Below are 14,312 nucleotides of genomic sequence, written 5' to 3'. Positions count from 1 at the left end.
AGCAGTACCTGGGGGAAATGCAGTGATGGGGCGGGGGCAGGGGAAGAGCACATTCTGCTCTTGGCTAGCATCTCTGGCAGCTCCAACAAGTGGAGGTCTCTGGCAACACCTTTCATTCTGATCACCCCTCAGAACAGGTCTCAACACAGTGACAATTAGAACCGGCTCCCACGGGAACCAGCTGGCGCCCCGTCTTGCCTCCCAGCACCAGGCTGTCCTGCAGCTCCCCTCACTTACAATAAAAAAGGAAAGTCAGTCCATGGACAGACAAGGTTACAGAAACATTTTGCCAAAGTGCTGGCTCAATGTCCCAGGCAAATCACCATGGTGTGGACAGGTGGTGCCCCAACTTGGGAGAGGAGGAAGAGCCTCATGAAAAGCTTCTGAGCACATTCCTTGAGGCAGGCGCTTGTCACAACTTCTCACTGAACTCGGGTGTGAATCGTCCTTACAAAGCAGGGATGGGGTCAGGACATTGGTCCCAAGGATGGCCTGCATGGGTGATCACACTGGCTCTTGCCTGGGACTTCCCCACTCTGCCTCCCTCCCCCATCAATTCTTTACAAAGGGGCAGGGATTACAGGGAAACATGGTGCAGGAGGGCCATTCCCACTGCCCAGATAACAGCCTCATCTTTCTTTCTTTAAGATTTTATTTATTAGAGAGAGAGAGAGATCACGAGCAGAGGAAGAAAGGCAGAGGGAGCAGGCTCCCTACCAATCCCAAGATCATAACCTGAGCCAGAAGCACACACTTAACCGATTGAGCCACCTAGAACCCCAGCCTCATCTTTGTTAAAATGACATCAAGGGACACGGAACCAGTGCCCTGTTGAAATACTTCCCCTTGGCGAGACAGGAAGCAACCCTCGAAAGGAAACTTCTCTTACAGGGCTGTGATTTCCTGAGGATACCACACTCTAGATGTGCCTAGTGGCTCAAAAGGAATTATGAATTGCAGTTTGTAGTTGTATTTGTTTTTATTTTTGTAACACAAACAGGGAGGGCAGAGGCAAAGGGGGCGGGGCCCAGCAATGTCCCAGGAACAGCTTCTGTGGTATATGTTCATACAGATTTGTTTTCAAAAGGCAATCCTGAGGTCCATGTTTCAGGAAACTCCCAAGGCTGTCAATCTCAGTGCAAACAGCTTAAAATAAAAACCTCCGGTCTGTTCACCACACGAGGATCCAACTCAAAATGCAAAACAAGCCTGTTTGGAAAGTGCCCGCCCTTAAAACAAGAGCGAGGGCTTTAAAGACACATTAAACACAGAATCTTCCAGGAATCAAGTTGGCTGCAGCTTCACAAAACCAAAAACACTGAATAACATACCCAACTGTAGAACTGCTGGCTTTAAAAAAGGGGGGGTGGGTGACTTTATGTAAAAAGGATCACCTGCCTCTTCTTTTTGTTCTGAACACACTTGTGAACTGGAGAGTAGAAACACAGCCTCAGGGAGTGGCAGCAGATGCTTAGTAGTGGCTCAGTCTCTGGGGGACAGAGAGGCGGCTCACTGTTTGCCCGCCTGTCTGCCTGGCTTCTTTTCCGGCTGACCTCTGCCTGTGCCTGGGATCCCACCTCGGCCCCGGCCACCAAACACACCTGTGAGACAGAGGAGGGGGCTATAGCAAAAGTGGGTTTGGAAGCCCAGCTGAGAACATGGGGTGGTGTTCCAGAAAGTTCTCAATGTTGATAAGCAACAAGAGGATGCCAGGGTGGCTAAGTCAGCTCTAAGTCAACACTGGGGCTTGGGGTAGGCTTCCTGGGAGAAAGCCTGGGGCCAGCATAGGGGGCAGACATCAGAAGGACAAAGCCAGATGGTTTCCAGGAGGAGGGGAACAAGAGCCAGAAAAGGGGTAGGACTTAGCCCAGGGGGCAGGGCACAGGCCCCCAGCTGAGGACCCAAGCTTCCCCCTTTCTCCAGCACTGTCCACATCCACTAGCCAGGGAGAGAAACAATTAGGAGATTCTGTGTGTCCCGCCTAGGGGTGGGGACAGGGGAGCCCCCTGCCCTCTAACCTCTGCTAGCCAGTGATGGGGCTCTGCTTTTAAGATTTTTCACGTGGAGTCCAAGGTAGGAACTGTGTAGGAGGCTGAGTAGTCAGGAATGGAACACACCCCCACTTAGGGAGGACCAGGGCGGATGGGGACACAGAATGGTACACATGGTCCCCCTTCTACCACAAACATGCAGTGGGCCCTGTAGGGATGGAGACCCACCCTAACCTCACCTCCCATGGGGCAAGGCCAGCTTTACCACACAGGGTGAGATTTCCACCTGCTGCCGAGGGCCCCATGGTCTCTCTCTTCAGTGACCCAAGCAATCACCCCTCCCTTCCTCTCTGCTCCTCTAGGCAGTTCACTCAACAGTGGTGGCCCCTGGCACGAAGAGCCTGGCCCTCAGGTATGGAAAAGGCCCTGCTAGGCCTTGGCAACCTCCCACCTGGAGCGCCCTCCTGACCTCCTCCCTCTGGCTCACCCCTGACTGTCACGGGAGCCTCATCTCAGGGCCGGGTCTTGTATCCTTCCTGGCCCTGCCTATGAGCCCCCACTGGGGAGCCTGGGCCTGGCATATGGAAGGCCCCTACAGATGGAAGAGACAAAGCCAGGGCCCTCCAAGAAGAGGAGGGGGTTTGGGGGGTTGGGAGGGTCTGCAGATGGCCTCTAGGCTCAGGCCCCAGCTGACTGCACAACAAACTGAAGTTTATGCCAGATTTATCATCTCAGTGGTGGTGGTGGGGGAGTTGAGTGAGGGGAGTCTATCAAAGAGGGATGAACTCAGGCTTGTGAAAAGGAGTGACAGCAGGCAAGGGGCTTGTGCCAGGCCCTAAGCCGGGATCCTCACCAGCAGCCTGGTGAGGCAGGAATTACCAGACTCTCTTTGCAGAGGGGAAATGAGCCAGGGAGGTGCCACACCATGCCCAGAGCTCCTGCCAGGAGACATAGGCAGGGATCAGATGAAGGCTCAAGCCCCAGGTGGGCACCACATTGGTCTGCTGGGCTGGACCCAGAGTTCAGGAGCACTGGGGATCACTGCTGGATGGAAGGGCCCAGGTGGGTGGGGGAATCAGCACTGTTCACCAGAACTATACCAGGCTTCCTCGGTGGGGGCTGTGGGGCCAGGGCAGGCAGCAAACAGCAGCATCAGCCACACCAGAGGAGCCCCATGAGTCATAACCCCAGCTCTATGTAGGGGGCTCAGAGCCAGGCCTGTGGCACCATGACAGCACCACCCAAGAATGTCAACACTGGGACAGGATGGCTGCCATGTGCTGCAGTCACCCTTCGGTGGCAAGGCCTGGGCAGACTCTGGCCTAGCCTGCTGGTGGGAGGGGATGGATGAGGGGAGAGAAAGGCCTACCTCGCCCAGCACCCCCCATGCCTCGGCCCTTCTGCTGCTTCTGCTGCTGCAGGCCACCGCGGCCACGGCCCTTGGCCACCACCTCCTCCTTGACCATGTCGATGATCTCATCAGGGATACGCAGGTACTTGATGGTGCTGCCACGGATGTAGCACTCGGGCATCCGCCAAAACTTGTCCCCATCCTGGGCGAGAAAAGGGTGAGTCTCAGATCTCAGTGGGTTTTGGTGGGGAGGAGGGGGGGTATCTGTGCAAGGTGTGTGCTGATGGCTAGGGCACATCTGTCCCCTCAGGCCCCGTTCCCATTTGGGCCACAGTCTGCACCTGCATCACCCCTGCAAAGTTCTCAGTCCTGGACTTCACATGCGGGTGGGAGAGCTGCCTTCCAGTGGACTCTTTCCAGACTCTTGGTATCCTTTTACACAGTAAAGGTCAGGGAGTCACAAAAGATAGCTTCCTCATTCTCAGCCTATCCTCCAGTGTGGGATGGGGTTTGTTACCTGCAGCCCAAGGGAGGTTTGTTACCTCCCTCCAAAGAAGGCCGGGGACCTACACACCAGGCACTGCCGCAGCCCAGCTCCTCCACCCTCCTGCCTCTAGCCTTTCAGAACCTACCTTCTGGAACCCTCTCTATGTGCCCTGACTCATTCATTCATCCACTTATCTCCTGACAGGCTCTGGGCTGGGTGTGGGACATAGGTAAGTAGGATAGAGACTCTGTGACCAGGGCGGGAGGTAGGTGGGGAGGCAAAGCCTGGGGCTGGCCAGAGGCAGCAACCAATGATGCTAGTTTTTAGGGGAGCTAATTAAGGCTGGAGAGATTAGGAGGCTTGCAAAGTCACAGATTCCAGAGCATTGCCAACCCTGCAGGACCTAGGACGTCAACTGCCTCCCCCTCAACCCCCACCCTCATGTACCCTGTGATCAGCACAAGGCCTTCCTCCACACCCCCTCCTGCTGCCCTTGGGCAGGAGCCCGGGGCCTCTTCCTTCAGATTAGTTCTCCAGCCCCACCCCTGGTGCCCTGAGCCAGAAGTCTTGGCAGCCCTCTCCTTTCCCCACATCCCTAGAAATCAGACCAAGACACTTCCCTGCTTAGAACCCAATCAGGGCCCCCTTGGCCCAAGGACAAGGTCCAAACTCCTCAGTGTGGCTCCCAAGGGCCTGAGATCCAGCCCCACCCTGGCTGCCCTCTCTCAGCTCTCGATGACTCGCCTCCAGATGGAAATTTCTGGAACACACACAGTGAGCTTCTTGCCCCCAGCACTTTGCACATGCTGTTCCCACTTTCCTGTATCTGGCTAACTCTGACCCCCAAAAGGCCTGGCTTCCCAGCCTCACGTCAGCAGTGCCTGGGTCAGGTTGGTCTGGCCCAGCGGAGACACTCAACACGATAAAGTTCAAGGGTCAACTCTTCCTAGGGATATGCACAAGCCCCCAACCCACACAGGAACCCCATGAGGCCTTGGGGCACTCCTTTCCCAGGAAGGACAGGCAAGGGGCCAAGTCTGTAGGGATGCAAAGATACAGCCTGACATTAACAGAACAATTCCACGGAAGCTCAGGGCTGGGGCTGGCTGCTCAGGACTTGGCTCTCCCCTAGCCAAGGACAGGCTGGGCCCAGCACACTCCCTGCAGGACCAGAGCTTACTCTGCGTTCCATGGCAAGAGCTGAGCAGTCTGAGCTAAAACTACCCTAGCTTTCCAGTGCTTTCTCAGCTCCTGGGATGTCTGCATCCTACCCATGTTGCCTGCTGCCCAAGGAAGGTGCTGCTACCGCCTTTTTACAGATGAGGATGCTGGACAGCCCAAGTGACACTGAACCTCATACCAGCCTCTCCTTCCAACCAGCAGGTCATAGAAGGGGACCACCCAGGAGGAGTGACATGTCCAATCTCTGCTGGCTACAGAAGTCTACTGACCTTGCTCTGAGAACAGGTGGTGGCTTCCAGGTCCCAGAGGTGGACACAGACCTACTGGCCATGTTCTTGGCTATGCACTGTGGCAGTGTGTGCTACAGCCATGCTGAAATTGTCTGGACATCTGCTGCCAGAAGTGTGGCAAGAAAACCAGGAGGAAGTTTCTAGTGGAAGACCTCCCACAATGTACCATCACAAGAAGCAGAGCACAGAGCCATAGATGAGGGGAGACGGTCATGCTTACCAGTTTGGCTGTTGGGGTGTGAACCATCCAGGAGGATGGACTAGAGGTGAGATGGGCTGCCTAGTTCTCTGCTGTACTCTGGTACGGCCAAGCCTCAGGGGCACCTGCCCCCGGCTCAAGACAGCCCCATCTCGGCTGGGCCTCCCTGCACCTTACTCCCCAATAACATAGGGGGCTGTCGCCGACAGGGGGATGGAGACTAGAATCAAGGCACAAGGAAAGCCCTAGCAGACCCCAGCACAAATTAGCAGGAGGGAGCCCTGCCTTCACCACCGTCATCATTCTCATTGCTCTGTACTCATCCTGAGGGCTGGGAAGGCCTGTGACCCTAGAGGATTGTTCCCCCAGCCCTGGCCCACCCAGTGGTGCTCTTGGCCCTGCACTTCCTGATTTCAGGCCTTGGGAGACAAAGTCTCCTGGGCCACAGGGCCACAGGGCCACCCTCGCCCCCTGGTGGCCTGGATATCCCATGGCCACACCACCCTGGCCTGCTGGGCAGGTGATATCCACAAGCCAGGACTAAAGACAGCAGAAGCTGACAAGAAAGGTCAGGCCTGCCTTGGAGGCCACCCCTGCTCGTACACTATGGATTAGTAGCCAGAAGGGCCCCCCAGCCTAAGTCCTTCTTGTTTAGGACTGGTATCAAGGATGAGGGGATAGGGCAGCTTCTCCATAGGTGCAAAGTACAGGTACAAAGTCCAGGGAGACTCAGAGGCCTGCCCTTCTGTCCCCTCCACCCAGCTCACAGTCCCTCAGGCCCTGCCCTTCATAAGCCCCACCTCTTCCATAAGCCTCACCCTGGAAGGATGACCTGGCTGAGGTATGCCCCTCCTCAGTCCTCCCACAAGGGCAGCGAGGGGCCTTCACTCCACTGAGGATGCTGAGGTAAGCCCCAGATCCATGTGGGCACTTGGTGTCCATGCCCCTCCCCCCACCAGCCTGGCCCTGCGTGACCAGGTGTGCCAGAGGGACCCTGGGCACAGGGCACTCACCCTGGATGTGCAGATCACCTCTCGAAGGTTAATGTTCATCCAGTTATCACAGCTCACCAGGTGCCCATTGTATGTCTCCCCATTTTTGAGTTCCACCAACTGGAGAGAAATGGCCCCAAGTAAGCCATGAGCTCCAAGGGAAGGGCAGCCCTACCCCTAAGAGGTGGGTGACTATTGCCTGGCCTCATTCAGACGTGGGACCTCGTGGGACCTCGTGGGACCTCGTGGGACCCAGTGGCCATAGCACATGGTGCCTAATACTGTTCTCCCCTCCACTGCCCCCAGTGGCCCATCTTACAGGTGACATGCTCTGCATCCTCTGTACATTTTGCTGGGCCTCTATGATGAAATCATTTTTTTTTTGTGCAAACAAAAAGCAGAAAAATCCTCTACAAATCTTCAAAGGAAAGAGCGAAGTTAGGGTAACAGTGGCACTGATTCAGAACAGCCATGAAGGCACATTTTAGTTGGTCCAAGCAGGTGCCCCGGAGGCAGGTGTTCTTTGACAGCACATGTGTGAGCTTTGATGGTCTGGAAATACTTTTTCAATCCAATAATTGCTTGTCTATTTAAATTTGTTCTGGTAAAATACACAAGTAGCATATCATTCTGAAGATATACTGAGATTTAAAAAAGACTCAGGTCTTTTTTAACTCAGTTATCTGTCTGAGAGAAATAAAGGCAAATTTCCATGCAAAAATGAGTGCACAAATGCTTTTTTGCAACCAAAATATTCATAAATAGATAAAAAGCAGAAACAACTCAAATGTCCATCATTAGCGGACAAATGGATACGCAAAATGTGGTATGTCCATACAGTGGACAGGGCCATCAGGAATTAAACCCTGACACATGCTACAATGTGGCTGAATCTCAGAAAACATCATGCACAGTGAAAGAAGCCAGACACAAAAGGCCACACAGCATATGATCCCATTTATAGGAAATGTTTAGAACAGGCAAATCCATAGAGTCAAAAAGTAGATTAGTGAGGGGATCCCTGGGTGGCGCAGCGGTTTAGCGCCTGCCTTTGGCCCAGGGCGCGATCCTGGAGACCCGGGATCGAATCCCATATCAGGCTCCCGGTGTATGGAGCCTGCTTCTCCCTCTGCCTGTGTCTCTGCCTCTCTCTCTCTCTCTGTGACTATCATACATAAATAAATAAATATTAAAAAAAAAAAAAAAAAAAAAAAAGTAGATTAGTGGTTACCAGGAGCTAGGGAAAAGGGATGGGGACTGCTAATGGCAATGGGGTTTCCTTCTGGGGTAATGGAATTGTTCTGGAACTACATCGAGGTGGTGGTTTACAACACTGCAAATGTACTGAATACCCCTGAGTTGTACTCGTTAAAAGGCTGAACGGTAAGGGTGCCTGCTGGCTCAGTCAGAAGAGCATGTGACTCTTGATCTCAGGGTCATGAATTTGAGCCCCATGTTGGGTGTAGAGATCACTTAAATAAAAGAATAAATAAAAACTTAAAAAGAAAAAAAAAGGTAGAGGGATCCCTGGGTGGCGCAGCGGTTTGGCGCCTGCCTTTGGCCCAGGGCGCGATCCTGGAGACCCGGGATCGAATCCCACATCGGGCTCCCGGTGCATGGAGCCTGCTTCTCCCTCTGCCTGTGTCTCTGCGCCTCTCTCTCTCTCTCTGTGGCTATCATAAATAAATAAAAATTAAAAAAAAAAATTAAAAAAAAAAAAGAAAAAAAAAGGTAGAACTGTATGGTCTGTGAATTATATCTGAATAAAAAACAGAAAGCAAACAGAACGTATTGACACTGTATCATTAAGGGCAAAAGTCGTTTAGGGAATAAGATGTTATGTGATCCCATCTATGTTTTAAAAAAAAAAAATCAGGGCAGCCCGGGTGGCTCAGCAGTTTAGTGCTGCCTTCAGCCCAGGGCCTGATCCTGGAGACCCGGGACCGAGTCCCACATCAGGCTCCCGGCATGGAGCCTGCTTCTCTCTCAGTCTGTGTCTCTGCCTCTCTCTCCCTCTCTCTCTCTCTCTCTGTGTTTCTCATGAATAAATAAATAAAATCTTAAAAAAAAAAATAACATTCATGTTTCTACACAGATGTTAAGCCTGGATGTGCAAGGTGCTTGGCTGGCTCAGTCAGTGGAGCATGCAACTCCTGATCTTGGCTTTGTTGAGTTCAAGCCCTATGTTGGGCATGGAACTTACTTTAAAGAAAAAAAAAAAAGGTCTGAATGTGCACATATCAAGGATATGGTTAATTTGCTGGCAAGGTTAATGGAAGAGGAGCTTCTAGTTTCTACTTATGTTTGACATTTTTAATAAGCATGTATTACTTTTATAAGCAGCAAAACTAAGAACAGGTCCCGACACACGTAGGTGGGGAAAGAGCACGGGCTGCTATCTCTTGAGCAGACAGGAAGCAGGTTCAGCTGGAGGCACCTCACCCTTTGCCCAGTGTCCCCATCCCTGTTCTGAGACTGGTCCCCACCGAAACTCACTGCCCCTCAACAGGCAGCTACTCACCATGGGATGATTCTGAGCCGTCTTCAGCAGCGACAAAGGAAGCTGTAAGACAAAGGCATCTAATTTGTCAGATCAGTGCCAAGGAGCCCTGGCCCTGGCAGGACTGGGATTCCAATCTCACGAATCTCCCAGTTTATCACAGCGCTGGGGGTGCAGGAGCACCTGTCCCTCACCCCCACAGAAAGTGCATGCTCCTAACTCTGCCCAGCCCAGGACACATACCTTCCTTCTTCCCAGGTTAGTAAATAAAGCCTTGAACACTCCCCCACATCCAATCTCAGAGGCAGCAGTCATCTGGTCTTGATGCTGACCCTTCTGGGCATTTCCTTCTAACTCGTGTTGCATATATTCACACCCTTGACAGGAAAGGCTATGGCCTTCCATGCTTATCATTAGTGCCACAGCACACAGGTCCTTCTGCTGTTTGCCTTTTTTGCTCAACTGATGTCTCTGAGATGCACCCACATTAATACATGTAGATCTTTTGGGGTGCCTGGGTGGCTCAGTCAGTTAAGTATCTGACTTCAGCTCTGGTGGTGATCTTGGAGTCCTGGGATCCAGCCCCATACTCGGCAGTGGAGAATCTGCTGGTTCCTCTCACTTTGCCCCTCCCCCCGACTCATGCGCAGGTACCCCCTCTTTCATACAAATAAATAAAATCTTAAAAAAAAAAAAAAAGGATTCCTGGGTGGCTCAGTGGTTTAGCACCTGCCTTCAGCCCAGGGCGTGATCCTGGAGACCCGGGATCGAGTCCCACGTCAGGCTCCCTACATGGAGCCTGCTTCTCCCTCTGCCTGTGTCTCTGCCTCTCTCTCCCTCTATCTCATGAATAAATATATAAAATCTTAAAAAAAAAAAAACAAAACATGAAGGGTGCTTGGGTGGCTCAGTTAAGAATCTGCCTTTAGGGATCCCTGGGTGGCGCAGCGGTTTGGCGCCTGCCTTTGGCCCGGGGCTGATCCTGGAGACCCGGGATCGAGTCCCACATCGGGCTCCCGGTGCATGGAGCCTGCTTCTCCCTCTGCCTGTGTCTCTGCCTCTCTGTCTCTCTCTGTGTGACTATCATGAATAAATAAATAAAATCTAAAAAAAAAAAAAAAAAAAAAAAAAGAATCTGCCTTTAGCTCAGGTCATAATCCTAGTGTCCTAGGACTGAGCCCTGCAATCTCAGCAGGAAGTCTGTTCTCCCTCTCCTTTTTCCCCTCCTCAAATAAATAAATAAAATCTTTAAGAAAATATATGCAGCTCTTTCATTTTCATTCTTGTATATGGTTATTGTCACACCCACTTTACAGATGGGGATACTGAGTCTTAGACACTGAGGAATTTGCCTGGCACTATAGAGCTAGTAAGAGATAGAGACTGGCTTGATCCCACCTGCCAGAAGTCAATTCATGCTGAGCCCACGCCTCAAGGGGCAGCCCCGACTGGGCCAAGAGTGATCTTGCCAGGCAGTGGGGAGTCAACCCTGATCTAAGGTGGCTACCTCTGAGCTGAGGTTTCAGAGAAATTCATCAGGTAAGGGGAAGAAACATTCCAGAAAAAAAAAAAAAAAATCTGTCGTTACTACAAGTGATGGCATATACAAGATGCGTTTTTTTAAAAACTCACCCACTGTAAAGTCAGCTTTCAAGATACTAAAAAATCATTTCATTTTGGGAACACAAATCATGACCCATACACTGGGGCCAGTCTCCAGGAAGGCCATTCCAGTGGTAGCGCTTGAGTGACTACTCATCCAGCAAAGCTGAATGAAGGTTCTGGTCTGAGTGAGGGTCCTACAGATGAGACATTGCCTCAGGCAGGATGGTAGCTTCACTGCTCCTTGTCCTGGCTTCCTTGGGATTCTTAGTCAGCCCAAACCCCAGAAGCTCGCTGCAGGGGAGTCTCGGCCTGCCCTCACACTCCTACCTAGTGCAGGGCAGCTGCTTCTCTAGGTGGTGGGGACTGGAGGCTAGAAGTGGTCCTCAACCCCCACAGGATGGCTTCCATGGAGAGGCTGGAGGGGAATTCCCACATCCCACAGCCTTTCCAGAGAACAGCAGCCTAGGAGCGGTCCAGTGCCGGCAGGAAGCCAGGCCCAAGCCCACTTCCTGCACTGGCTTCCTGGAAGGGCAAGATAAAAAGGAAGAAAGGGCCACGTGGAGAAGGCGTGGCTGCTCAAAGGAGGACAGGCGAGCAGGCCAGGGCTTGACCTAGCCAACCTGCAGCTCCTGCCCTCTCATTTGGACTTCATCTGTGCGATGGTACCCGGGTACAGAGAGCCACGGAAAAGCAGGAGGATCTAACACACGGGGGCCATGAGCCTCGGCCGCTGTTTACTAGGTGAAGTCTCAGGCTTTCTCGAGCAAGCCTGTTTTCTTGTGTCAAAGATGGGAATGTGGACCAGGATGGCAATGACACCCTTGGGTCTTCCTTCCAGATCACCCAAGAGGGGACAGAGCAAGGTTGGGCCTGGAAGGCAAGAATAAAGACAGACTCAGCACTGAGAGACAGAGAGGTATAGCCAAGGTCCCCCTAGATGAAGGACTAGCAGCCAGAGCAGGAGGGACCTTCCCAGGGACACCACAGCAAGATCCTGGGGAAGCCCACGAAAAGTAAGCTGAAGCCTGTCACCAGGAAACCCACAGGAGTCCTTTTATGGCATGTGCAGCTTCTATGCCCCTGCTGGCCTCTCTTTTGTCCCAGCAACTGGCAGCACAGTCCTGGAGAACCCCAGCTTCCCTGTCACGGGCAGTGCCCTATTCAGAAAGCAGCAGAGAGGACATCTAAGACACAGAAGTGATCCACACCTGCTCCCAACACTCCCCTGCACATCCACTCCCCAAAGGAGTCACAAGGCCAAGCCAGCTCCAGCCAAAGTGGCCCATTTGGTTTCCAGCAAGCCACACCCAGTCCAGCTTTCTGACCTTTGTTCCTGCAGTTCCCTTGGCCTCAGCAGTCCTTCCTCAGGCTGGTGGCTGCTCACATATCACCTCTCACCTAGCTTAGCCAGGCCCTCATAATAACCTCATCTGGGGATCAAGATTTCCACCTGGGCCACCCCCTGCTGGTTCCATTCTAGGACACAGCCAGTCTCTAATTATCTTGTTTATTATGTCTCTCTGGCTAGACTGGAAAATTCAGAGGGTGTGGACTTTGTCCAACACCGAGCTCAGGGCCAGGCACTCGAGAGGGACTCAGTAAATATTTGCTGAACAAATACACAAGAAAATGCATACACCATCCGGGGAGGCACATGGTGTGGTTGGGATGCCTGCCCCACCCCACAGATAAGAAAAGGAGAGGCGGCATTGGGAGGGACAGCTCTCTACGGCTGCAAAGGCTGGGAGCAGGGTCCACATCTTGCCATTTTTGAGATTCTCATCCCCAAACTGCTGGAGACAGAGGCAAGAGGAAGGGGAAGATCCCTGAGAACTTTAAAAAACTTGGTGGGGAAGAAATTTTTGAAGGTGCCAAGGGAGATGGGACAAGCCAGGACACCATTCCAGGGAAGACAGGGCCACCTGGAGTTGGGAAAGTCAAAAGCTTCTGGAAAAAGCATCCTTTCCCCTGGCCTTTTTCAGAATGTCTGGAATCTGGTTCTCAGGTCTAGACCAATCTAAGATTAGACCCGATGGCTTCCTGAGGCTCCCAATTCAGGAAGCTGTTACGGACTCCCCCTTGCCCCCCTATACCCTCAGATCCCTGCTTCCGGCCCCACTATAACCCACGGGGAACTGGGAGTGTGTCATGCCTTGTCCCTTCCTGGACATTCTTCAGGCTGAAAAAAAATATGTTCTTTGCACAAGCACTGTTCTAGGCTCTAGGAACATACTGGGGGATAAAATCCAAAGATCCAGGGAGCTTAAGGAAGAAGGAATTTTCCAGTTCCACCCCTCCTCTCAGGCCACCTCTGCCCTCCAGCAGAGAGGAACACACTACACTCCCTTCTCTCATTTCCTGCACCAGTGAGCAGTACTTAGTGCAACCCTCAGCTGAGAAACATGCAGGGACCCTGAGGGACTCTGGTGCTGATGGGCCAGGTACTCTCCTAGGCCTGCTCTGAATTTGTGTGGTCTTGTTTCCCTGTCTATACATTAAAAAAAAAAAAAAAAAAAAAAAAGTAAGCTCTACTCCACGAGCAACGTGTGGCTTGAACTCACTACCACGACATCAAGAGTGGCAGGCTCTGTAACTGAGCCAGCCGGACGCACCTCCCTGTCTGGACACTGAAGGCAGGAGACACTCTGACTTAAATCCAGAACTTTCAGGATCTGATAACAGCATGATCCAGAAGAGGCTTCTCACCAGGACCTCAATTTCTCTTCAGTGAAATGGGAGGGTGCAGTTAGTCCACTCCAGGCTCAAAATGCTTCCCCTTCTCCGGAAACGACACCCTGTGTGATCCAGGGAGAAGACAAAGCCCCCTCTCTGGGTCTATTTTTTCAGCCTTAAAACGAGAGGCGTAGAAGATCGTGCTAACATTCTAAGGGCCTTGCAAATCTTGACATTCTCAAACTGGTTTAGTTTGAGAACTCAGATCGGGCCCCCTCGGGTCGCTCCCACTTCCCAATATGTGAAGCTAGATTGGGTCGGATGCACTCGGAGCCACTCCCCTGCCCGAACTCCCTCTGCAGCATTCACCGAGCCCTTTAGCGGGTCTCTCAGGCCCCAGTATCCCCATCTGCAAAATGGGAAGACTGCAGCGAGGCTGACCTAGGATTACACGTTCGTCCAAGTCTATTCCCCCCGAGACTGACAGGCTGGATGCTCTGGGAGACCTCCCTGCCCTCTCCGGCCTCAGTGTGCCCGTCACGGGCCGAGGCGGCAGAACCGAGGCCCTGACAGCACGCTAGCTCCGCGTCGCCCCTGCCTGCAGCGCCCGCCCCGAGGGCCCTCGGCCGCCGCGTTCCCAGCCTCCCGAAGAGACCTCGCCGGCGCCCTGCCCTCACCATGGTGTCGGCGGGGAGCGGGCTCGCCGACCACTTCCGCCGCCGCCGCCGCCACTCACGCGCCGCCGGTAGCCGCCCTGCCGCGCGCCACTAGGCTGAAATGAAGTGGCAGCGACACGAACCAATCAGCGTGGGGCTCGAGGGACGAGCAGCCAATCCACGCGGAGTAGGGGGGGTCGGCTAGACAACGACGGGCGAGGTTGGCTGTGTTCTCGCCGGCCAAATGAGAGGCCGTAAAGTGTCGACGTGAGTGCTGAAAACGGGGGCGGAACCGCGTGCGCCAGCGCAGGGGGCCTTATGGGTAAAGGCGCATGCGCGGGTGAAACTCTCTCAGCTCTCCTGGGCTCCACGCTGTGGGCAAAGCC

At 53.1% G+C, this 14,312-nt stretch overlaps 1 protein-coding gene across 1 annotated transcript; it reads right to left on the bottom strand.

Moving 5' to 3' along the window:
* Positions 1–960: 960 nt before the first annotated feature.
* Positions 961–14,088, bottom strand: LSM4 (LSM4 homolog, U6 small nuclear RNA and mRNA degradation associated). The gene is made up of 5 exons (XM_077859387.1): positions 13,948–14,088; positions 9,014–9,055; positions 6,514–6,612; positions 3,361–3,544; positions 961–1,601 (listed from the first exon to the last, which is right to left on the bottom strand). Exons 1-5 carry the CDS (start codon positions 13,948–13,950, stop codon positions 1,510–1,512), a joined length of 420 nt encoding a protein of 139 aa, XP_077715513.1. The 5' UTR covers positions 13,951–14,088; the 3' UTR covers positions 961–1,509.
* Between the last annotated feature and the right edge of the window lie 224 nt (positions 14,089–14,312).

The sequence above is a fragment of the Canis aureus genome, chromosome 19 (assembly GCF_053574225.1).
Source record: "Canis aureus isolate CA01 chromosome 19, VMU_Caureus_v.1.0, whole genome shotgun sequence".
NCBI classification, from domain to species: Eukaryota; Metazoa; Chordata; class Mammalia; order Carnivora; family Canidae; genus Canis; species Canis aureus.
The sequence above is the reverse complement of the archived record's forward strand: the minus strand, read 5'-3'. Positions and strand labels throughout refer to the sequence as shown.